This window comes from Pseudophryne corroboree, chromosome 3 (assembly GCF_028390025.1).
Source record: "Pseudophryne corroboree isolate aPseCor3 chromosome 3, aPseCor3.hap2, whole genome shotgun sequence".
Classification (NCBI taxonomy): Eukaryota; Metazoa; Chordata; class Amphibia; order Anura; family Myobatrachidae; genus Pseudophryne; species Pseudophryne corroboree.
In genome coordinates this window covers 120138079-120161401 of record NC_086446.1, presented here as the reverse complement: position 1 = coordinate 120161401, position 23323 = coordinate 120138079, and the positions used below count along the sequence as shown (strand labels likewise).

The 23323-nt window shown below is 47.7% G+C and overlaps 1 protein-coding gene across 1 annotated transcript in view; it reads right to left on the bottom strand.

Moving 5' to 3' along the window:
• Positions 1-2756: 2756 nt before the first annotated feature.
• Positions 2757-23323, bottom strand: part of LOC135057526 (uncharacterized) — a 197328-nt gene continuing 176761 nt past the window's right edge. The window contains exon 7 of the mRNA XM_063963380.1: positions 2757-4521. Within this exon, the coding sequence (XP_063819450.1) occupies positions 4207-4521 (315 nt within the window). The 3' untranslated portion in view covers positions 2757-4206. The remainder of the gene's footprint in view (positions 4522-23323) is intronic.

Here is a 23323-nt window from a genome sequence, read left to right as displayed (position 1 = left end):
AGACCTACTCCTAGCTTGCGATCACTGCAGACTGTTTAGTTCCTGTTTTGACGTCACAAACACGCCCTGCATTTGGCCAGCCACGCCTACGTTTCCCCAGCCACGCCTGCATTTTTATCTGGCACGCCTGCGTTTATCCGCTCACTCCCTGAAAATGGTCAGTTGACACCCAGAAACACCCACTTCCTGTCAATCACTCTGCGGTCAGCAGTGCGACTGAAAAGCTTCGCTAGACCTTGTGTGAAACTACATCGCTCGTTGTAAGAGTATGACGCACATGCGCATTGCGCCGCATATGCATGCGCAGAACTGCCGTTTTTTTCCTGATCGCTGCGCTGCGAACGAAAGCAGCTAGCGATCAACTCGGAATGACAACCTAAGTCCATTCCCAAAATATTTGTTCACTTGAGCACATTTTGCACTTTGTACGTTTGCACTAGTAGGTGCTTTAAAATGTAATTCTTTACTATTCTATTTCACAAATACACTGCTTTTTACCAGCCTCCCATAGATACTAATGGGGAGTGTTTTTTAATAAGCAACTTTATAAGTTATTTACGCGTTATGTCTTTGACACTTGTGCGCTTAGTTCAAAAACGTTTTCATATATATATATATATACACTAGGTGATTCATTGCGCCTTACGGGCGCTCTTCGCACGATCATAAGGGGCTAGGTGCGGCGTGCAATATTTTTATTATATGGAGTATTACCTCCAATCATAATTGTGTGAGTGGTTAAATATTGCACGGACAAAGGGCGTGCAATGGTTAAGGGGTCGTAGCCCATTGCAACAGCGTGAACAATGCACGCAGGGCCTGATGAATCACCTAGTAGGTGCTGTGGTTGGGGGAGTGGCAGGTGCGGAAGAGACGCAGATGGGGGAGGGGGCCCGAGGGTGCCGGGGGTGGGGGAGGGGCTGGTGCGGTGGTGCCGCAGGTGGAGTAGGGGTGGGTGAGTGGGTGCCGCGGGTGGGGGAGGGGGTCTGGAGCCACCATGGATGGGGGAGGAGCAGTTGCAGGGGTGCTGTGGGGAAGGAACAGGTGCGGTGGTGCCGTGGGTGTGGGAAGGGCGGGTGCTGCGAGTGGGGGAGGGGGTCCAGAACCACCGCAGGTGGTGGTGGAGGGGTGTGTGTGGGGGTGCCGCGGATGGGGCCCGGAGAGGTACTGCGAATGGGGGAGGGGTGGGTAATGCTTCTCCTCCTGGAGGCAGCTAAGCTGCTGTCCTCCCTTTGGCAGTGGCTCTCCCGGAGACTCAAACAGCAGCCAAGCGAAGTCACTATTGTTTAGCGCCGGTATCCCAACGCGCCGCATCACAGGGAAGAAGTTGCACTCAATAAACTACAGCTCCCAGCAGCCCTTAGTGCCGGCGCTAACAATAGTGACTGGCTGGCATAACTGACTGACTCGCTGAATCAATGTAAAAGGTGAAAGTACTGTGCAGTGTCAGTGACGCTGCACACCCTCTGCACTGCACAGCACTCTCACCTTTTACCTTGATTCAGCATCCAGACATTACCCTCCGTGATATCACCCACTCTATCTGTTACATTAGCCATCTCGGGGCTCTCAGGCCAGCAGGCAAGGTGCGGCTGGGCTGGGCGCGGCTGTGGCGGGGAGGCACTTCTGTGATATCACGCGCAGAGGAGGCTCCGGGGCTCAGAGAGTATGTGGCGCAGGGAGCTCTATGAATGCCTTCCGCTGCACCGCTTTCATACACATCTATGCCGTTGGCCACAGCAGCTTTTGTTCCACCTGTGCCGTGGCTAGGGAGTGGGGATTGTTGATGCCGGAGGGGGCAGGCGGACTGGCAGCAGGACATAGGACGCTGCAGTAAAAGGATTCCCCCCCCCCCCTATCAACAGTGCAGAGACTTGCTGCACAGCACTCTCACCTTTTACCTTGATTCAGCATCCAGACATTACCCTCCGTGATATCACCCACTCTATCTGTTACATTAGCCATCTCGGGGCTCTCAGGCCAGCAGGCAAGGTGCGGCTGGGCGCGGCTGTGGCGGGGAGGCACTTCTGTGATATCACGCGCAGAGGAGGCTCCGGGGCTCAGAGAGTATGTGGCGCAGGGAGCTCTATGAAAGCCTTCCGCTGCACCGCTTTCATACACATCTATGCCGTTGGCCACAGCAGCTTTTGTTCCACCTGTGCCGTGGCTAGGGAGTGGGGATTGTTGATGCCGGAGGGGGCAGGCGGACTGGCAGCAGGACATAGGACGCTGCAGTAAAAGGATTCCCCCCCCCCCCTATCAACAGTGCAGAGACTTGCTGCAGATGCAGTGGCATACCCTCCAACTGTACCTTTTTGGCAAGTACAGTACCTTTTTTATGGTCTGTACTGGTTTTTGGCTCTCTAAACTTCCATTGAAAGTATAGGAAAAGGGGCGTGGCTACGTCCCTTTACCTTTGGCTATGCCCCCTTTTTGAATTTGTACCGGTTTTTATGTGTAAATTGTTGGATGGTATGTTGCTGCAGATGCAGTGGGCCTATTTTGGGGTGTGGGCCTGGAGCTGCAGCTTCATCAGCCCCATTGTTAATCCTGCTCCGGGAACACACAGCAGCCAAAGGACAGAGCCTCCCATTGGATGTAACCTGTGTGGGAGGGCGTTTCTCGCCCAATCAGCTGTGGACTGGGTGTGATAGACCTGCTGCTAACCCATTGAGAGCCCCTAGCCACGCCCAGCATTAGACACACAGTCACAGATCTGGGCTATTATATAGGAGATATATATACTGTTTATCACATTGGCTTGATATCTTTTAATCCTTAAGAAGATGCCAGGAACTGTAGAATTTGACATTTTGTGATGAGGGTTAATAATATTTGCATAGAAACACTCCTTCCAATGATATAGACATATTGTAGGCCAGACAGTTTCCTTAGGCTGGGCAATTGGGAAATATGTCCTGCTTCATTTCACTCTTCATAGAAGAACAGCAGTGAACTGGAGCCAGAGACACCACCATTGGTGGCCATGACCATGGAAATTATTGTGTGTTGGGAGGTGGAAAGTGGCATCTTAGGCCCTCATTCCGAGTTGTTCGCTCTGTAATTTTCTTCGCATCGCAGCGATTTTCCGCTAATTGCGCATGCGCAATGTTCGCACTGCGACTGCGCCAAGTAAATTTGCTATGCAGTTAGGTATTTTACTCACGGCATTACGAGGTTTTTTCTTCGTTCTGGTGATCGTAATGTGATTGACAGGAAGTGGGTTTTTCTGGGCGGAAACTGGCCGTTTTATGGGTGTGTGTGAAAAAACGCTGCCGTTTCTGGGGAAAACGCGGGAGTGTCTGGGCGAACGCTGGGAGTGTTTGTGACGTCAAAACAGGAACGACAAGCTCTGAACTGATCGCAGATGCCGAGTAAGTGTGGAGCTACTCAGAAACTGCTAAGAAGTGTCTATTCGCAATTCTTCTAATCTTTCGTTCGCAATTTTACTATGCTAAGATTCACTCCCAGTAGGCGGCGGCTTAGCGTGTGCAAAGCTGCTAAAAGCAGCTTGCGAGCGAACAACTCGGAATGACCACCTTAGTACTTCAAAAGCAACATACCGTAGTGATTCAAGAAGCTGCAGAGTTGACAGTTACATTTACTATGGACTAATACAGAAATGAATGTAATAGAGTAAAATAACTGTGCCTCTAATCTTAGGGTGGGATGCATCATGCCTTGAAGAAGAATAAAGTGAATAAGTTGCCCCAATTAATCAATCAGCTTATCTAGCACAGTCTATTAAATGACAGAAGCTGATTGGTTACTTTGGGCAACTTCTCTAATGTATATCTCGCCAGGTTTATACATCTCTACTAATGTGAGAGGGATAAATGGGGAGATTTCTTAAAGCTTGGAAAGAGATAAAGTGATAGAGATAAACTAAACCAATATCAGCTCATAACTCATTTTTCAAACACAGCCTGTAATATGACAGGAGGTGATTGATCAGTAGTTTATCTCTCTCCACCTTATCTCTCTGCAAGTTTTGATAAAATGCAGCAAACGGCAAAATGTCACCAGCCATCTTTTAGTGAATGTTAGAACATGGAGCAATGCCCTGCTGCCATTGGTTGTTGCTCTTTCTCTACAAAGATGTACTCTAGGTACAGTAGGAATTGAGAGTTTTTAGTTCTTGGCTTACACCTTCAAGATTCATTCAGCCCATTGGCAACCTTTTCTGCCTACTTCTGCTGATATGTATTATTCAGAGTAAGGCGGTGGTTGAGAAGTATCTGCTGTTTCATTAAAGGCTGGATTCCAATAAAAGGCTGGAGGTTTAGGAAAGTCTGGTGACTGAGAAAACGCTGGTGGTGGAGGAAAGTCTAGTGGTTGATGAAAGTCTGGTGACTGAGAAAATGGTGGAGGTTGAGGAAAGTCTGGAGGTTGAGGAAAGTCTGGTGGTTGAGGAAAGTCTGGTGGTTGAGGAAAGGCTGGTGACTGAGAAAAATTTGCTGAGATTTCAGAATATGCTGGAGGCTCTGAAGAAACAATACCAGGATTTTGATCTGTGCTGATCTGCAAAAAGAAAGTCAACAATCAAACTGCATTATAATGTCATATATGTATATCTGTCATACAGTTTATAAATGTCAATTCAAAATGAAACCATATAATACAAATTAAAAGCATTTGAGAATTTTTATTTAAATTATTTAATTGCCTGTTAAAGAAAAATATTACTATTATCATGCTTACTAGCTGATGTGCCAAGTTTCAAACAGGCAAAGGTTTGCTGGGTGGAACATTTTACCCCTTTTCACCCCCTTAAGAGTCACATTTTGAAAACTCTCTGCTCAATGGGTGGCTGCAAATAACTGTCACAGTTTCCAGACCACCCAGCTGGTCATATGTTTCAGACGGGTGTAGTATGGCTGACCGGCGGTCTCCTGACCGCCGGTCAGCTTACCGACGCCGGGATCCCGGCGGGGAGAGGCGAGTGCAGAAAACCCCTTGCGGGCTCGCTGCGCTCGCCACGCTGCAGGCTCGGTGGGGTTCTATTCCCACTCTATGGGTGTCGTGGACACCCACGAGTGGAAATAGTCCCTGTTGGTCGGCATGCCGACCATCGGGATAGTGGGGGTCGGGAAGCTGGAGGAGGTCATGTGACCGTCGGTCTCCCGACCGTCGGTCACATGAATACCACCCGTTTCAGACCACCCAGCAGGGGCACAGGAAGAGTTCACCAACTGTCACATTTTCAAAGGGAACAATGGTGTTGCGATCAGAGCCGGCAACAGAAATCTAGGGGCCCGTTACACTGATATCTCTGGGGCCCCCCTCCCCTCCGTCCCACTCCCTAAATATCCCTAACCTGCATGTGCCAATACAGGCATCACCAAATACAAGGCACTAGATTTATGCATATACTGAAACACTACAATACATAGATGGAAAACACACAACAAAAGTGCACTGTGTCCATTACTGGAGCACAAACACACTCATACACATACCTACATACATACACATCACATATACTGTATACACACACACACATACTGTGAAGCAGACATAGACTGTCCAGGAAGGACTCACTGTCACCACAGCTAGGGTGTCTCTCTCGTGTGTAGCACTGCGGGGGGGGGGGGGGGGCTGCTGCAATCTTCTCCCTCCGAGTGTCACACACCAGTGGACAGGCCGGCAGCGGGAGGTTGTGCACAGCTTCTGGACAGCTCCTCAGCGGAGGCAGGAGACAGGGAAGTGCCGGTGGTCCAGCGTCATGACGTCACGACGTTAGTGCCACGGTATGGGACCATACCAAGGGACAGGGTAAGGAGGGGGAGGTGCGGAAGGAGGTATTGCGGCTTCTGACTGGACACTTAATTAATTTTTTAGGTGACTGGCAGCTGGGCAGGCATTCACTTCAAATAGGCAGTGCGTCCTATATTTTATTTCCCTGATTCATGGGGCCCCTCCAACCCTCGCGGCCCGGTACAGGTGTCCCCTTTGACCCCCCCTGTCGCCGGGCCTGGTTGCGATGTAAATGTACGTTTTGCCATCATGTGTGGATGTATGTAATATATGTGCTGGCGTGTGTCCGCATCTGCAGCGGCGCAATATACCACAGTCGCCATGCAGAATCCGAGACTCAGCATTAGGCTTACTCTCCTAAACCCAGCCTCAGAATCTTATTGGCTAGTTTCACATAAGTCTGGGGTGGGCTTAGGAGAGGGAAGTCTAATGCTAAGTCCCGGGTTCTGCACGGTGGCTGTGTTATACAGCAACGCTGCAGATCCGGACACACACCCGCACATATTACATAAATCCACACATGTATGTGTATATGTGCTTAGCGTCCCCCCTCCCCCATGCAGAAGGTAGTCAGCGCTGCAACCCAGGTGCTGCAGGCACTGCTGATAATAACTATCTGATGTGCCCAGTTTCTACAGAGCAAAGGTTTGCTGGGCAAAACATTTTACCCCCTCAGGAGTTGAATTTCGAAAAAGCCCTGCTTAGTTGGGTGTCTGCATGTTCCAGGTCACCTAGCAGGTGTGCAGTGAGGGTTCACCAACTGTCACATTTTCCAGAGCACAATGGTGCTGCTTTGTAAATGGCAGGCAGATGTTTTGCCGCATAATGCTGAAACAAAACACCCAATTACAATGCCACAATTTTTCTGCAAATCTATGGGCCACAAACTCTAATTTGGTATATGATTGCCCTGCTCAGACAGCAGCATCATAGAAATATGTCACTCATAAAACCCATCTTTCTGCTATTAATATATAGATTATTATCACTATTACTATTTCACAAATTTTCGACAGATCCATACAAAGAGTATCCATAGTTACACTGGACCTGATTCAGAGCTGGAAGCTATGGCGATGTCTGCGCAGGGAAGCTATTTTATTGTACTGCAGAATGCATCTGAGTTACATTGAGATTACACAGAGTGATTGAAAGTCATTGTGCATTTGTAGGAGGTAATAAAGTGTGGCTAGTCAAACGCAGGGGTGTCGCAACCATTTCACGGGTGTGCTGCAGCCAGCGACTGCATCTGTGTACATATAGTAGTTCAACTGGTCCCTGCTGGCCTATGCCCGATTTTCACTTTGCGATTTCCCCTGAACTCCCCGGAGCCCAGCACCACCGATTTTGACTAACTTTTCTTGAGATATGGACTATGTGTGCTTACGATTTTGGCTTATGTGAGATTTAATTGACTTATGTGAGATGAACTAGATAGTACACCGATCTAGCAAGGATTAACTTGCCTGCACAGTCTATCTTTTCTTGCGATACCGACCTGGCGGGACCGCGCATCGGGATCACAATCGGCATAACACCTTGCGATTTGCACTAACTTTTCTTGCGATTTTGACTATTGAAAAAATCTCACCGTGTGTACACACCATTAGTTTCGTTGGACATTCTGATTACCCGGTGGGGTTGTTCAGAAGATTGTGCGTCTTTGTATGCAAGCGGCAAATAACAGACACAGCCGGTGAGTGTCTCTGTTTCAATCATGTGGCTGCGGCATTAGTATAATGTCTCAGTATCTCTGTATGTAAATATTCATGTAAATACTCAGTGCAAATGCAACTGCGTTCACCTCTAAATAACAGGCCGACAGCAATTTCACATATCATAACAGAGAGTAAAGTCACACATCTAGGAACAACATACAATAAAATGACAGACTGTCTATCTTGTAGGACAAGCTGTGGTATGCTGCAGGGAGGGGAAGCAATCAATGTACACAAGGTAAATGATCACAAGTCACTAAACAGACATGAAGATAAAAGTCTAGAGGTCTATTTACTAAGCCTTGGATGGAGATGTTGCCCATAGCAACCAATCAGATTCTATCTATTATCGTCTAGAAGCAGCTAGATAAATGACAAGTGGAATCTGATTGGTTGCTATGGGCAACATCTCCACTTCTAAAAAAAAACTTCACACCTTAGTAAATATACCACAAAGTTTTGTTTTTTTCAATTGTGTTTGGAATTAATATAATAAAAGCAAAAGGTAGGGTTTTTTTTGCATTCATTGTAATGAGTATAATTTTCCAACTTCAGCTTGTGTGATATGGATAATAAGAATTTACTTACCGATAATTCTATTTCTCATAGTCCGTAGTGGATGCTGGGACTCCGTCAGGACCATGGGGAATAGCGGGCTCCGCAGGAGACAGGGCACATCTAAATAAAGCTTTTAGGATCACATGGTGGCTCCTCCCCCTATGACCCTCCTCCAAGCCTCAGTTAGGTACTGTGCCCGGACGAGCGTACACAATAAGGAAGGATCTTGAATCCCGGGTAAGACTCATACCAGCCACACCAATCACACCGTACAACTTGTGATCTGAACCCAGTTAACAGTATGATAACAAAAAACGAAGTAGCCTCTGAAAAGATGGCTCACAACAATAGTAATAACCCGATCTTTGTAACAATAACTATGTACAAGTATTGCAGACAATCCGCACTTGGGATGGGCGCCCAGCATCCACTACGGACTATGAGAAATAGAATTATCGGTAAGTAAATTCTTATTTTCTCTAACGTCCTAGTGGATGCTGGGACTCCGTCAGGACCATGGGGATTATACCAAAGCTCCCAAACGGGCGGGAGAGTGCGGATGACTCTGCAGCACCGAATGAGAGAACTCCAGGTCCTCCTTAGCCAGAGTATCAAATTTGTAAAATTTTACAAACGTGTTCTCCCCTGACCACGTAGCTGCTCGGCAAAGTTGTAATGCCGAGACCCCTCGGGCAGCCGCCCAAGATGAGCCCACTTTCCTTGTGGAGTGGGCCTTTACAGATTTAGGCTGTGGCAGGCCTGCCACAGAATGTGCAAGTTGGATTGTGCTACAGATCCAACGTGCAATCGTCTGTTTAGACGCAGGAGCACCCATCTTGTTGGGTGCATACAATATAAACAACGAGTCAGATTTTCTGACTCCAGCTGTCCTTGAAATATATATTTTTAATGCTCTGACAACGTCCAGTAACTTGGAGTCCTCCAAGTCGCTAGTAGCCGCAGGCACCACAATAGGCTGGTTCAAGTGAAAAGCCGAAACCACCTTAGGGAGAAAATGAGGACGTGTCCGCAGTTCTGCCCTGTCCGAATGGAAAATCAGATATGGGCTTTTGTATGATAAAGCCGCCAACTCTGAAACTCTCCTGGCTGAAGCCAGGGCCAATAGCATGGTTACCTTCCATGTAAGGTATTTTAAATCTACCGATTTTAGAGGCTCAAACCAATGAGATTTGAGAAAATTCAAAACTACGTTCAAATCCCACGGTGCCACTGGAGGCACTATTGGGGGTTGTATATGTAGTACACCTTTGACAAAAGTTTGTACTTCAGGCACTGATGCCAATTCCTTCTGGAAGAAGATTGATAAGGCCGAAATTTGAACTTTAATGGACCCCAATTTTAGGCCCATAGACAATCCTGCTTGCAGGAAATGTAAGAATCGACCCAATTGAAATTCTTCCGTTGGAGCCTTCTTGGCCTCACACCACGCAACATATTTTCGCCAAATGCGGTGATAATGTTGTACAGTCACTTCCTTTCTAGCCTTAATCAAGGTAGGAATAACTTCCTCTGGAATGCCCTTTTCTTTTAGAATCCGGCGTTCAACCGCCATGCCGTCAAACGCAGACGCGGTAAGTCTTGGAACATACAAGGTCCCTGCTGAAGCAGATCCCTTCTTAGAGGTAGAGGCCACGGATCCTCCGTGAGCATCTCTTGAAGTTCCGGATACCAAGTTCTTCTTGGCCAGTCCGGAGCCACCAGTATTGTTCTTACTCCTCTTTTCCGTATAATTCTCAGTACCTTTGGTATGAGAGGCAGAGGAGGGAACACATACACTGACTGGTACACCCACGGTGTTACCAGAGCGTCCACAGCTATTGCCTGAGGGTCTCTTGACCTGGCGCAATATCTGTCCAATTTTTTGTTGAGGCGAGACGCCATCATGTCCACCTTTGGTTTTTCCCAACGGTTCACAATCATGTGGAAGACTTCTGGATGAAGTCCCCACTCTCCCGGGTGAAGGTCGTGTCTGCTGAGGAAGTCTGCTTCCCAGTTGTCCACTCCCGGGATGAACACTGCTGACAGTGCTATGCACATGATTCTCCGCCCAGCGCAGAATCCTTGCAGCTTCTGTCATTGCTCTTCTGCTTCTCGTGCCGCCTTGTCGGTTTACGTGGGCGACTGCCGTGATGTTGTCCGACTGGATCAACACCGGCTGACCCTGAAGCAGCGATTTTGCCAGGCTTAGAGCATTGTAGATCGCTCTTAGCTCCAGTATATTTATGTGAAGGGACGTCTCCAGGTTTGACCACACGCCCTGGAAGTTTCTTCCCTGTGTGACTGCTCCCCAGCCTCGTAGGCTGGCATCCGTAGTCACCAGGACCCAGTCCTGTATGCCGAATCTGCGGCCCTCTAACAGATGGGCACTCTGCAACCACCACAGGAGAGACAACCTTGTTCTTGGTGACAGTGTTATCCGCTGATGCATGTGCAGATGCGATCCGGACCATTTGTCCAGCAGATCCCACTGAAATGTCCGTGCATGGAATCTGCCGAATGGAATTGCTTCGTAAGAAGCCACCATCTTTCCCAGGACTCTTGTGCATTGATGTACTGACACAGTTCCTGGTTTTAGGAGGTTCCTGACAAGTTCGGATAACTCCCTTGCTTTCTCCTCCGGGAGAAACACCTTTTTCTGAACCGTGTCCAGAATCATTCCCAAGAACAGCAGACGAGTTGTCGGGGTCAATTGAGATTTTGGAAGATTCAGAATCCACCCGTGTTGCTGAAGCACTACCTGGGTTAGTGCTACACCGACTTCCAGCTGTTCTCTGGACTTTGCCCTTATCAGGAGATCGTCCAAGTAAGGGATAATTAATACGCCTTTTCTTCGTAGAAGAACCATCATTTCGGTCATTACCTTGGTAAAGACCCGAGGGGCCGTGGACAAACCAAACGGCAGCGTTTGAAACTGATAATGACAGTCTTGTATCATGAACCTGAGATACCCTTGGTGTGAGGGGTAAATTGGGACATGCAGATAAGCATCTTTTATGTCCAGGGACACCATGAAGTCCCCTTCTTCCAGATTCGCTATCACTGCTCTGAGTGACTCCATCTTGAACTTGAATTTCTGTATGTACAGGTTCAAGGATTTCAGGTTTAGAATAGGTCTTACCGAACCGTCCGGCTTCGGTACCACAAATAGTGTGGAATAATACCCCTTTCCCTGTTGTAGGAGGGGTACCTTGACTATCACCTGCTGAGAATACAGCTTGTGAATGGCTTCCAAAACCGACGTCCTTTCTGAGGGAGACGTTGGTAAAGCAGACTTTAGGAACCGGCGAGGGGGAGACCTTTCGAACTCCAACATGTAACCCTGAGATATTATCTGCAGGATCCACGGGTCCACTTGTGAGCGAGCCCACTGATTGCTGAAAATCTTGAGTCGACCCCCCACCGCTCCTGAGTCCGCTTGTAAAGCCCCAGCGTCATGCTGATGGCTTTGTAGAACCCGGGGCGGGCTTCTGGTCCTGGGCAGGGGCTGCTTGCTGCCCTCTCTTACCCTTTCCTCTGCCTCGCGGCAGATAAGACTGTCCTTTTGGTCGCTTGTTTTTATAGGAGCGAAAGGACTGCGGCTGAAAAGACGGTGTCTTTTTCTGTTGGGAGGGGGTCTGAGGTAAAAAAGTGGATTTGCCGGCAGTTGCCGTGGCCACCAGGTCCGAAAGACCGACCCCAAATAATTCCTCTCCTTTATATGGCAATACTTCCATATGCCTTTTGGAATCCGCATCACCTGACCACTGTCGCGTCCATAAACTTCTTCTGGCAGATATGGACATCGCGCTTACTCTTGATGCTAGAGTACAAATATCCCTCTGAGCATCTCGCATATAAAGAAAAGCATCCTTTAATTGCTCTAGAGTCAATAAAATACTGTCCCTATCCAGGGTATCAATATTTTCAGTCAGAGAATCCAACCACACTACCCCAGCACTGCACATCCAGGCTGAGGCTATTGCCGGTCGCAGTATAACACCAGTATGTGTGTATATACTCTTCAGTGTAGTTTCCAGCCTCCTATCTGCTGGATCCTTGAGGGCGGCCGTATCAGGAGACGGCAACGCCACTTGCTTTGATAAACGTGTGAGCGCCTTATCCACCCTAGGGGGTGTTTCCCAGCGCGCCCTAACCTCTGGTGGGAAAGGGTATAATGCCAATAACTTCTTGGAAATTAGCAGTTTTCTATCTGGGTTAACCCACGCTTCGTCACACACGTCATTCAATTCCTCTGATTCTGGAAAAGCTACAGGTAGTTTTTTCACCCCCCACATAATACCCCTTTTTGAGGTACCAGCAGTATCAGAGATCTGCAAAGCCTCCTTCATTGCCGTGATCATATAACGTGTGGCCCTATTGGAAAATACGTTTGTTTCTTCACCGTCGACACTAGATTCATCTGTGTCGGTACCCGTGTCGACTGACTGAGGTAAGGGACGTTTTACAGCCCCTGACGGTGTCTGAGACGCCTGAGCCGGTACTAACTGGTTTTCCGGCCGTCTCATTTCGTCAACTGACTTTTGTAATGTGCTAACATTATCACGTAATTCCATAACTAAAGCCATCCATTCCGGTGTCGACTCCCTAGGGGGTGACATCACCATTACCGGCAATTGCTCTGCCTCCACACCAACATCGTCCTCATACATGTCGACACACACGTACCGACACACAGCAGCCACACAGGGAATGCTCTAATCGAAGACAGGACCCTCTTAGCCCTTTGGGGAGACAGAGGGAGAGTTTGCCAGCACACACCAAAAACGCTATAAATGTATATAAACAACCCTAGAAGGTGTTGTTTTTGATATAAGCGCTTTTAATATATCAATATCGCCAAATTATGCCCCCCTTCTCTTTGTTACCCTGTTTCTGTAGTGCAGTGCAGGGGAGAGTCCTGGGAGCCTTCCTCACCAGCGGAGCTGAGCAGGAAAATGGCGCTGAGTGCTGAGGAGAATAAGCTCCGCCCCTTTTCCGGCGGGCTTTTCTCCCGGGTTTTAAGAAAACTGGCCTGGGTTAAATACATACATATAGCCTTAATGGCTATATGTGATGTATTTATTTTGCCACTAAAGGTATTTAATATTGCTGCCCAGGGCGCCCCCAGCAGCGCCCTGCACCCTCCGTGACTGAATCAGTGAGACGTGTAGCAACAATGGCGCACAGCTGCAGTGCTGTGCGCTACCTTCATGAAGACTGAGGAGTCTTCTGCCGCCTGCTTTCCGGACCTCCGTCTTCAGCGTCTGTAAGGGGGATCGGCGGCGCGGCTCCGGGACGAACCCCAGGAGGACCTGTGTTCCGACTCCCTCTGGAGCTAAGTGTCCAGTAGCCTAAGACTCCAATCCATCCTGCACGCAGGTGAGTTGGAAATCTCTCCCCTAAGTCCCTCGATGCAGTGATCCTGTTGCCAGCAGGATTCACTGAGATTTAAACCTAAAAAAAACTTTTTCTAAGCAGCTCTTTAGGAGAGCCACCTAGATTGCACCCTTCTCGGACGGGCACAAAAACCTAACTGAGGCTTGGAGGAGGGTCATAGGGGGAGGAGCCAGTACGCACCATGTGATCCTAAAAGCTTTATTTAGATGTGCCCTGTCTCCTGCGGAGCCCGCTATTCCCCATGGTCCTGACGGAGTCCCAGCATCCACTAGGACGTTAGAGAAATTGGCAATTACATTGGGCTTCCTCTAAATCCATGTGGATGGTGCAAATTCCCAGAGATGAAGAAGTGTGGAGACTTTGGTCTTTGTGTGAGTTTACCCAAGGCGTTCACACTGATGCATTTTATATAGACTGGAGAAGCCTGCCAAAGACAACGTAATTACCAACATATTGGGGGTCATTCCGAGTTGATCACTCGCTAGCTGATTTTTGCAGCCGTGCGAACGCATAGTCGCCGCCCACAGGGGAGTGTATTTTAGCTTTGCAAGTGTGCGATCGCATGTGCAGCCGAGCTCTGCAAAAATATTTTGTGCAGTTTCTGAGTAGCTCAGAACTTAGTCAGCCGCTGCGATCACTTCAGCCTGTCCGGTCCCAGAATTGACGTCAGACACCCGCCCTGCAAATGCTTGGACACGCCCGCGTTTTTCAAACCACTCACTGAAAACGGTCAGTTGACACCCATAAACGCCTTCTTCCTGTCAATCTTCTTGCGATCGGCTGTGCGAATGGATTCTTCATTAAATCCATCGCCCAGCACTGATCCGCTTTGTACCCGTACGACGTGCCTGCACATTGCAGCGCATACGCATGCGCAATAGTGATCTAATCACTGCGCTGCAAAAAACTGCAGCGTGCGATCAACTCGGAATGACCCCCTAAGTACAATGTAGCTCAAAGGATAGAAAAGTGTCTGATAGTGGCGCACAACAAAAAGGAAAGGTACTGTAAGTATTAAAATATAACTTTCAACATGTATATTAAAATTGCCCATGGTTTGTGAAAATATTAAAAACATAAAAAAGTGACGTTAATAAAGAGTGAGAATTGTTTTAAAATCCCACGTTCTCCATATGTGTGTGATAATTTGCTCTAGTATGCATATCCTCAATAAAATACGTTTTGTATATAAGAATTGTATTGTGCGTCTAAATTATTAAGGTCAATGGATCAAATATACTTCACAATCATCTTAATATTATGTTTCAGTATTATTTCTTTGATATGGTTATTTAGTCCAGTATACAGTGTCAGTAACATATTATTATTATTATTATTATTATTATTATTATTATAATCTTTGGGATCTGGTTAGTAAGGATACATTTGTTTGTAACCACTGAGCTGTAGAAACAATGTTACAGCTTGCTTAAATATTTCAGAGCCAATGGTCTAAAGCACAGGTTCTCAAACTCGGTCCTCAGGACCCCACACAGTGCATGTTTTGCAGGTCTCCTCACAGAATCACAAGTGAAATAATTAGCTCCACCTGTGGACGTTTTAAAATGTGTCAGTGAGTAATTAATACACCTGTGCACTTGCTGGGTTACCTGCAAAACATGCACTGTGTGGGGTCCTGAGGACCGAGTTTGAGAACCACTGGTCTAAAGAAATGGATAGTGAGAGATTTTGTTAGATCAAGGTCTCATCAAATATTCAAGTTTTATTACCTTCTTCATGTAATCTAAACAAATCACACTTCATATGAAGATAGATAAACAATTATTTAAGTAGACACTCTGCTCATACTTGCCTACCTGAACCTCTCCATGAGGGAGAAAATGCTCTGTTCCTGGACTTTCCTGGTAATGTATGATTGCCATCACCTGTGGTGAGCTAGTTAATTGATAAGAAAGGTGTTTCACCACAGGTGATGGCAATCATACATTACCAGGAAAGTCCAGGAACAGAGCATTTTCTCCCTCATGGAGAGGTTCAGGTAGGCAAGTATGACTCTGCTACAGGCTGGCTCATCTCTGTTTATATGCAATATTGAGTTGTTGGGCATATGTAAATAATTGTTTAATATAGTGGTTCTCAAACTCCAACTCCGCCAACTCCAAAGCTGCCAACTCCGACACTCGCCTCGCCAATGCCAAGTCCAACAACATGACCACTTTCCAAGTGAGATATTTTAATTCCACCGTTTTAAGTGGTTCAAACCAGTGAGACTTAAGGAACCGCAACACCACGTTAAGGTCCCAGGGTGCCACAGGAGGTACAAAAGGAGGCTGGATATGCAGCACTCCCTTCATAAAAATCTGGACTTCTGGGAGAGAAGCCAATTCCTTCTGAAAGAAAATGGATAGGGCCGAAATCTGAACCTTAATGGAGCCTAATTTTAGGCCCAAATTCACTCACGTCTGTAGGAAGTGAAGGAAACGGCCCAAATGGATTTCTTTCGGAGGAGCATTTCTAGACTCACACCAAGATACATACTTTTGCCATATACGGTGATAATGTTTAGCTGTCACATCTTTCCTAGTCTTTATCAGAGTAGGAATAACCTCATCCGGAATGCCCTTTTCCGCTAGGATCCGGCGTTCAACCGCCATGCCGTCAAACGCAGCCGCGGTAAGTCTTGGAACAGACAGGGCCCCTGTTGTAACAGGTCCTCTCTGAGAGGAAGAGGCCATGGATCTTCTGTGAGCATTTCATGCAGATCCGGATACCAGGCCCTTCGCGGCCAGTCTGGAACAATGAGAATTGTCTGTACTCCTCTTTGTCTTATGATTTTCAATATTTTTGAGATAAGCGGAAGAGGAGGGAACACACCGCCACTGCCTGAGGATCCCTCGACCATGCGCAATACTTTGGTAGTTTCTTGTTGAGGCATGATGCCATCTTGTCTATCTGAGGCAGTCCCCACCGACTTGCAATCTCTGTGAAGACTTCCTGATGAAGTCCCCACTCTCCTGGATGTAGGTCGTGTCTGCTGAGGAAGTCTGCTTACCAGTTGTCCACTCCTGGAATGAAGACTGCAGTCAGGGCGCTTACATGATTTTCCGCCCGGCGAAGAATCCTGGTGGCTTCTGCCATTGCCACTCTGCTCTTTGTTCCGCCTTGGCGGTTTACATGCGCCACTGCGGTGATGTTGTCTGACTGGATCAGAACCGGTAGGTCGCGAAGCCAATTTTCCGCTTGTCGAAGGGCGTTGTATATGGCCCTCAACTCCAGTACGTTGATGTGAAGACAAGCCTCCTGGCTTGACCAGAGAACCTGGAAGTTTCTTCCCTGTGTGACCGCACCCCAACCTCGGAGGCTCGCGTCCGTGGTTACCAGAACCCAGTCCTGAAAGCCGAACCTGCGACCCTCCAGAAGGTGAGCACTCTGCAGCCACCACAGGAGAGATACCCTGGCACTGGGGGACAGGGTGATCATCTGATGAATCTGTAGATGTGACCCGGACCACTTGTCCAGAAGGTCCCATTGAAATGTTCTTGCATGGAACCTGCCGAATGGAATGGCCTCGTAAGTCGCTACCATCTTTCCTAGAACTCGAGTGCAGTGATGCACCGACACCCTTTTTGGCTTCAATAGGTCCCTGACCAAAGACATGAGTTCTTGGGCCTTTTCCATCAGAAGATAAACCCTTTTCTGGTCTGTATCCAGAATCATGCCTAAGAAAGGCAAATGAGTCGTTGGAATCAACTGTGACTACGGGATATTGAGAATCCAGCCGTGCTGTTGCAACACCCTCAGGGAGAGTGATACGCTGTTCGGCAACTATTCTCTCGATCTCGCTTTTATTAGGAGATCGTCCAAGTATGGGATAATTGTGACAACCTGCTTGCGCAGGAGCACCATCATTTCCGCCATTACCTTGGTGAAAATCCTCGGGGCCGTGGAAAGCCCAAACGGCAACGTCTGAAATTGGTAATGACAATCCTGTACAGCAAACCTCAGGAACGCCTGATATGGCGGATATATGGGGACATGAAGGTACGCATCCTTTATGTCTAGAAATGCCATATAATCCCCCCCTTCCAGGCTGGCGATGACTGCTCTGAGCGACTCCATCTTGAACTTGAACCTTTTTAAGTATAGGTTTAAGGATTTTAAATTCAAAATGGGCCTGACCGAACCGTCCGGTTTTGGGACTACAAACAGGGTTGAGTAATACCCCATCCCCTGCTGCAGCAGGGGGACTTTGACCACCACTTGTTGAAGGCACAATTTTTGAATTGCATTTAACACTATCTCCCTCTCTGGGGGAGAAGCCGGTAGGGCCGATTTGAAAAACCGGCAAGGAGGCACCTCTTCAAATTCCAGCTTGTAACCCTGGGAAACAATTTCTATTGCCCAGGGATCCACTTGTGAGTGAACCCAGACGTGGCTGAAAAGTCGAAGACGTGCCCCCACTATGGCGGACTCCCTCAGCGGAGCCCCAGCGTCATGCAGTGGATTTTGTAGAGGCCGGGGAGGACTTCTGCTCCTGGGAACTAGCTGTGGCTGGCAGCTTTTTCCCCTTGCCCTTACCACTGGCAAGAAAGAAAAATCCCCGCACTCTGTTGGGTTTATGCGACCGAAAGGACTGCATCTGATAATGTTGCGTTTTCTTAGGCTGTGAGGAAACATAAGGCAAAAAAGTTGATTTACCAGCTGTAGCCGTGGAAACTAGGTCCGTGAGACCTTTCCCAAACAATTCCTCACCCTTGTAAGGTAAAACCTCCATATGCCTCTTCGAGTCGGCATCGCCCGTCCATTGTCGGGTCCATAGGGCTCGTCTAGCCGAAATCGCCATAGTGTTGGCTCTGGAACCCAGTAGGCCAATGTCTCTCTAAGCATCTCTCAAATATAGGAAAGCATCTTTAATATGACCCAGGGTCAATAAAATGGTTTCCTTATACAGCGCATCTATATCAGCAGATAAGGTATCTGTCCACGCTGCTACAGCGCTACAAACCCAAGCCGACACTATCGCCGGTCTGAGTAAGGTACCAGTATGTGTGTAAATAGACTTCAAGGTAGTCTCCTGCCTGCGATCCGCCGGATCCTTGAGGGTTGCCATATCTTGAGATGGCAGCGCTACCTTTTTGATAAGCGTGTTAACGCTTTGTCCACCCTCGGGGAGGATTCCCACTGTATCCTGTCCTTAGTCGGGAAAGGATACGCCATAAGAATCAGTTTGGGAATCTGCAGTTTTTTTTCTGGAGATTCCCAAGCCTTTTCAAATAATTCGTTCAGCTCATGAAATGGGGGGAAGTTTACCCCAGGTTTCTTTTCTTTAAACATGTGGACCCTCGTGTCAGGGACAGAGGGTTCATCAGTGATACGCAACACCTCTTTTATAGCAATAATCATATAATGAATACTTTTTGCCAATTTTGGCTGCAACTTTGCATCATCGTAGTCGACACTGGAATCAGAATCTGTGTCGGTATCAGTGTCTACTATTTGGGATAGTGAGCGCTTTTGAGACCCAGAAGGTCCCTGTGACATAGTGAAAGGCAGGGCTAAAGTCCCTGAACATTCCCTGGACTCAGCTTTGTCCAACTTTTTGTGCAATAAATTCACATTTGCATTTAAAACATTCCCCATATCCAACCAGTCAGGTGTCGGCGTTGCCGACGGAGACACCAACTCATTTGCTCCACCTCCTCCCTAGAAGAGCCTTCCGCTTCAGACATGCCGACACACGCCTACCGACACACCACACACTCAGGTAATTCTCTATCTGGAGACAGTTCCCCCACAAGGCCCTTTGGAGAGACAGAGAGAGAGTATGCCAGCACACACCCAGCGCCAATGACCCAGGGAAAAAATTTACCCAGATAGCACTTTTATTACAAATATATATAACACTGCGCCAAATTATGTGCCCCCCCCCCCCCTTCTTTCAAACCCTCTGTCACCGTGTTCAGCAGGGGAGAGTCCGGGGAGCCAGCTTCTCAGCGGTGTGCTGTGGAGAAAATGGCGCTGGTGAGTGCTGAGGATCAAGCTCCGCTCTCTCAGCGCCGGGCTTCGGTCACGTTTGATTACTTTTAAAAACTGGCGGGGGATCTCAGATATACCGTGTAGAGCCCAGATATGTCCTGATTTTGCCAGACCAGAGGATTAAATTGCTGCCCAGGGCACCCCCCCTGTGCCCTGCACCCTTACAGTGCCTGCCGTGTGTGTGTTGTGTGGGAGCAATGCGCATTACCTCAGTGAAGATCCGAAGTCTTTTGCCACCTTTGAAGTCTTCTTTCTTCTTATACTCACCCGGCTTCTATCTTCCGACTCTGTGAGGAGGACGGCGGCGCGGCTCCGGGATGAACAGCTAGGAGAGACCTGCGTTCCGACTCCCTCTGGAGCTAATGGTGTCCCGTAGCCTAAGAAGCAGAGCCTAGCAGTTAAGTAGGTCTGCTTCTCTCTCCTCAGTCCTTCAATGCAGGGAGCCTGTTGCCAGCAGGCTCCCTGAAAATAAAAAAACCTAACAAAAATTATTTCTTTCAGGAAACTCAGGAGAGCTCCCTGTAATGCACCCAGTCTCCTCTGGGCACAGTATCAAACCGGGGTCTGGAGGAGGGGCATAGAGGGAGGAGCCAGTGCACACCCATATCTAAAGTTCTTTTTAGTGCCCATGTCTCCTGCAGAGCCCGTCTATTCCCCATGGTCCTTACGGAGTCCCCAGCATCCTCTAGGACGTAAGAGAAACTAGATTTCTAGTAGGATATAACTTACAGCAGCTTAATAGAGTGATGTTACTGCTGATTCTTATTCCTCAAAAGGTTAAGTGGAGATTAAAAGTAGGGATGGTAGGCTTTAATGAAACTGAACTAAGGGGCTAATTCAGACCTGATCGTAGCAGCAAATTTGTTAGCAGTTGGGCAAAACCATCTGCACTGCAAGGGGGGCAGATGTAACATGTGCAGAGAGAGTAAGATTTGTGTGTGTGTGTTCAAACTGAAATCTATATTGCAGTGTAAAAATAAAGCAGCCAGTATTTACCCTGCACAGAAACAAAATAACCCACCCAAATCTAACTCTCTCTGCACATGTTATATCTGCCTCCCCTGCAGTGCACATGGTTTTGCCCAACTGCTAACAAATTTGCTGCTGCGATCAACTCTGAATGACCCCCTTTGTTGCCCATTTTATCTCACGTGACGTAAGGGGGGTACTCACGGAGCGATAATCTAAGCAATCTGACTAGATTGCTTAGATTTTAAGCATGATCGCTCCGTGTGTACCCCCCACAGCGATAGCGATGCGTAGCCCCACGCATCGCTACCGCTGGTGCTAGATTGGCCTGCATGCATGCTCCATCTAGCAGGTCACTCATTTCACCTGCTGGGTGAAAGGAGCCCCCCCCCCCCCCCCCCCCGCACGCTCAGCACACATCGCGCGGTTCGCTCTGCACACATCTCTCCCCAGATCTGCCTGTGAATACGGGCCTTAAGGGAGTTCTGCTGAAGATGCATTTATAAACAAACTTCCTCCAGTAATTGACACTGATGAGCGATTGAAGTACAACTACAACAGTTTAAAAAGGATAAAATATAGTAGAATTCAACCTATATGCAGTAGCAATTATGTGCAGATTCAGTATGTCCACAATGGTTATGACAGATATACAAGGAATACTGTATACAGAGGCATAGCCAGACCTTTTTTTGCCCAATAGCAACATTTTGAAGGGGCCCCTGTCCCAATGCTCAGCACTTACTAATGCATGATTTGCTAGAATAATTAATTACAACTGAGTAACAAGTATTGCATGTTGCTGTTTACAAAAGGAGGAAGAGAACAGCATTTATTGGAATATACAGGATTGGACTGGCCCACAGGGGTACAGGGGAAACCACCGGTGGGCCCTACTGCCTGGGGGCTCACCTCCTACTCTAAGGATCAGGTTCTAGACTGTGCACTTGAATTATACATTATACATATGTTACCTTATACTGCACTAGGGTGTATTTTCTACAGTGCACTGCTGTTATTAATCTGTTATTAATCTGGTACATTATATCATGCATGCAGCAGCTGAATTTACTGTATATATTTATGAAGGGGCCCAGAAGTTGCACTCTCTAATGGTTAGTCAAACCAATGAGGTGGCAGGCCACACCCTCTCAGCAGACTTGCCACACCCCTAAATATGGGCCCCTACCACTGCATTCCCCCGGTGGGCCCCACATGTCCCAGTCCGACACTGGGAATATATATGTTGGTGTGATCAAAAGTGGTCTCAAACAAATAATAATTTTAATATAGGAGAAGCAATATCTGTGAATATAAATAGCAGGGTGTTGCTCATTATACAGAGTGCAATTTAAACACTCTTCTCAAGAGGGGTCGATTACTAGTATTAGATAGATAGATAGATAGATAGATAGATAGATAGATAGATAGATAGATAGATAGATAGATAGATAGATAGATAGATATTTTTTTATATATATATAATTATTGGGTTAACATAGACTTGCTCAAGGATCCAGTGGTCCAATAGATGTTTCTGTCGGTGAGTGGGTGGATGTGAGATGCCAGCAGTGGGTGTCTCTATACACAAGACAGTGCCTGAGTCACTAGCATATTTTGGCACTTACACTGCGAATGTGATCACACTAGTGCAAGCCATTGTATACACCTTTGAATCAGGCCCATAAAGACCAAACTCCAGGCCCGCAGCTGGCTCTACCTCTGAGCTTCTGCATTTTATCATCTGTCATATGCACAGTCACAAAACATAGCTGTTCCAGAATTGGAGCTACAGTGCAGTCCAAAATTCAAATAGGGGAGTAACACCAACTGCCACCCAAGATGCTGCCAAACATCACCGGCAAGGACTCACTGGCAATTGGTGCAGGGCCGTCTTAACAGCAGTGTAGGCCCCTGGGCACAGAAATGCACTGGGGCCCCTACCCATCCTCCAGCGGTAGGGGTGGGGGGTGCTATCAGCGGCAGCTTTGATGTCCCGCGGGCGGTAGGGGGTGTTCTATCTTCCGCTCAGCATGTAGGACCTGGAGCAGTCATTTCTGCTAATTACTCCTTTACTGCACAGTTGGGGCTAAACTGCAGAAGGGGACATTGGGCTGAATGAAGAAGCCCTGGTACATGAGTTTTAGGTGGTAGGGGGTGTTTAATACGTTGAGTAGGGGTGGATAGTGGAGTGGCCTTAATATTTATAACTTTCCGGTGAAAGTGCAGCTTGCTAGACTGCAGATATCTCAAGTTCCTGAAAGAATATTTCTTAGCTTTGAATGGGATAAAACACTAGAGCGTCCCACCTATCAGGAGGTTCTGGGGACTTGAGGATCAGAGTTCAGGTGCCAGAGCAATCCACCAATGAAAATCTAAAACTGCATATTAGGCGTGTGGAGCTGGAGCAGGGACCGGCTGCTGGAAGGCTGATATCTCTGGTTCTGGGCATAGTATCGACAAGCTGCCAGTGTCTACCAAGAGGGGAGAGTCTCAGCTTTTGGATTATACCCTCATAAAAACTCTAAGTCAGACAGAACCCGAGACATCTGTCTGGGAAGAGCAATTAACAGGCTTGGATAGTGACCACTGCTTTGAGGTCAGATATCTCCGGTTCCCAAGGGCCGATTTTCAAAAATCTGGTACCCCTGGAAAGAGGGGACCGTCAGTTATCAGCCTAGGGCCCTTATCCTCCTGGGGCCCTTGGGCAAGAGCCCATTGAGCCCATACAAAAAGATGGCCCTGAATTGGTGTGGCTCCCCTCTTTGAATTCTGGACTGTGCTGCAGCCCTGCCTCTGGAGCTGCCACTGGCTGTGAAAGTTTTCTCTTTTCTCATTATACAAAAACTACAGATGTAGCCACCTTCATCTTGACCGATTCTCCAGCTAGACGGCCGTTTAGTCACGCTAGGGCGATAGCTGAGTTT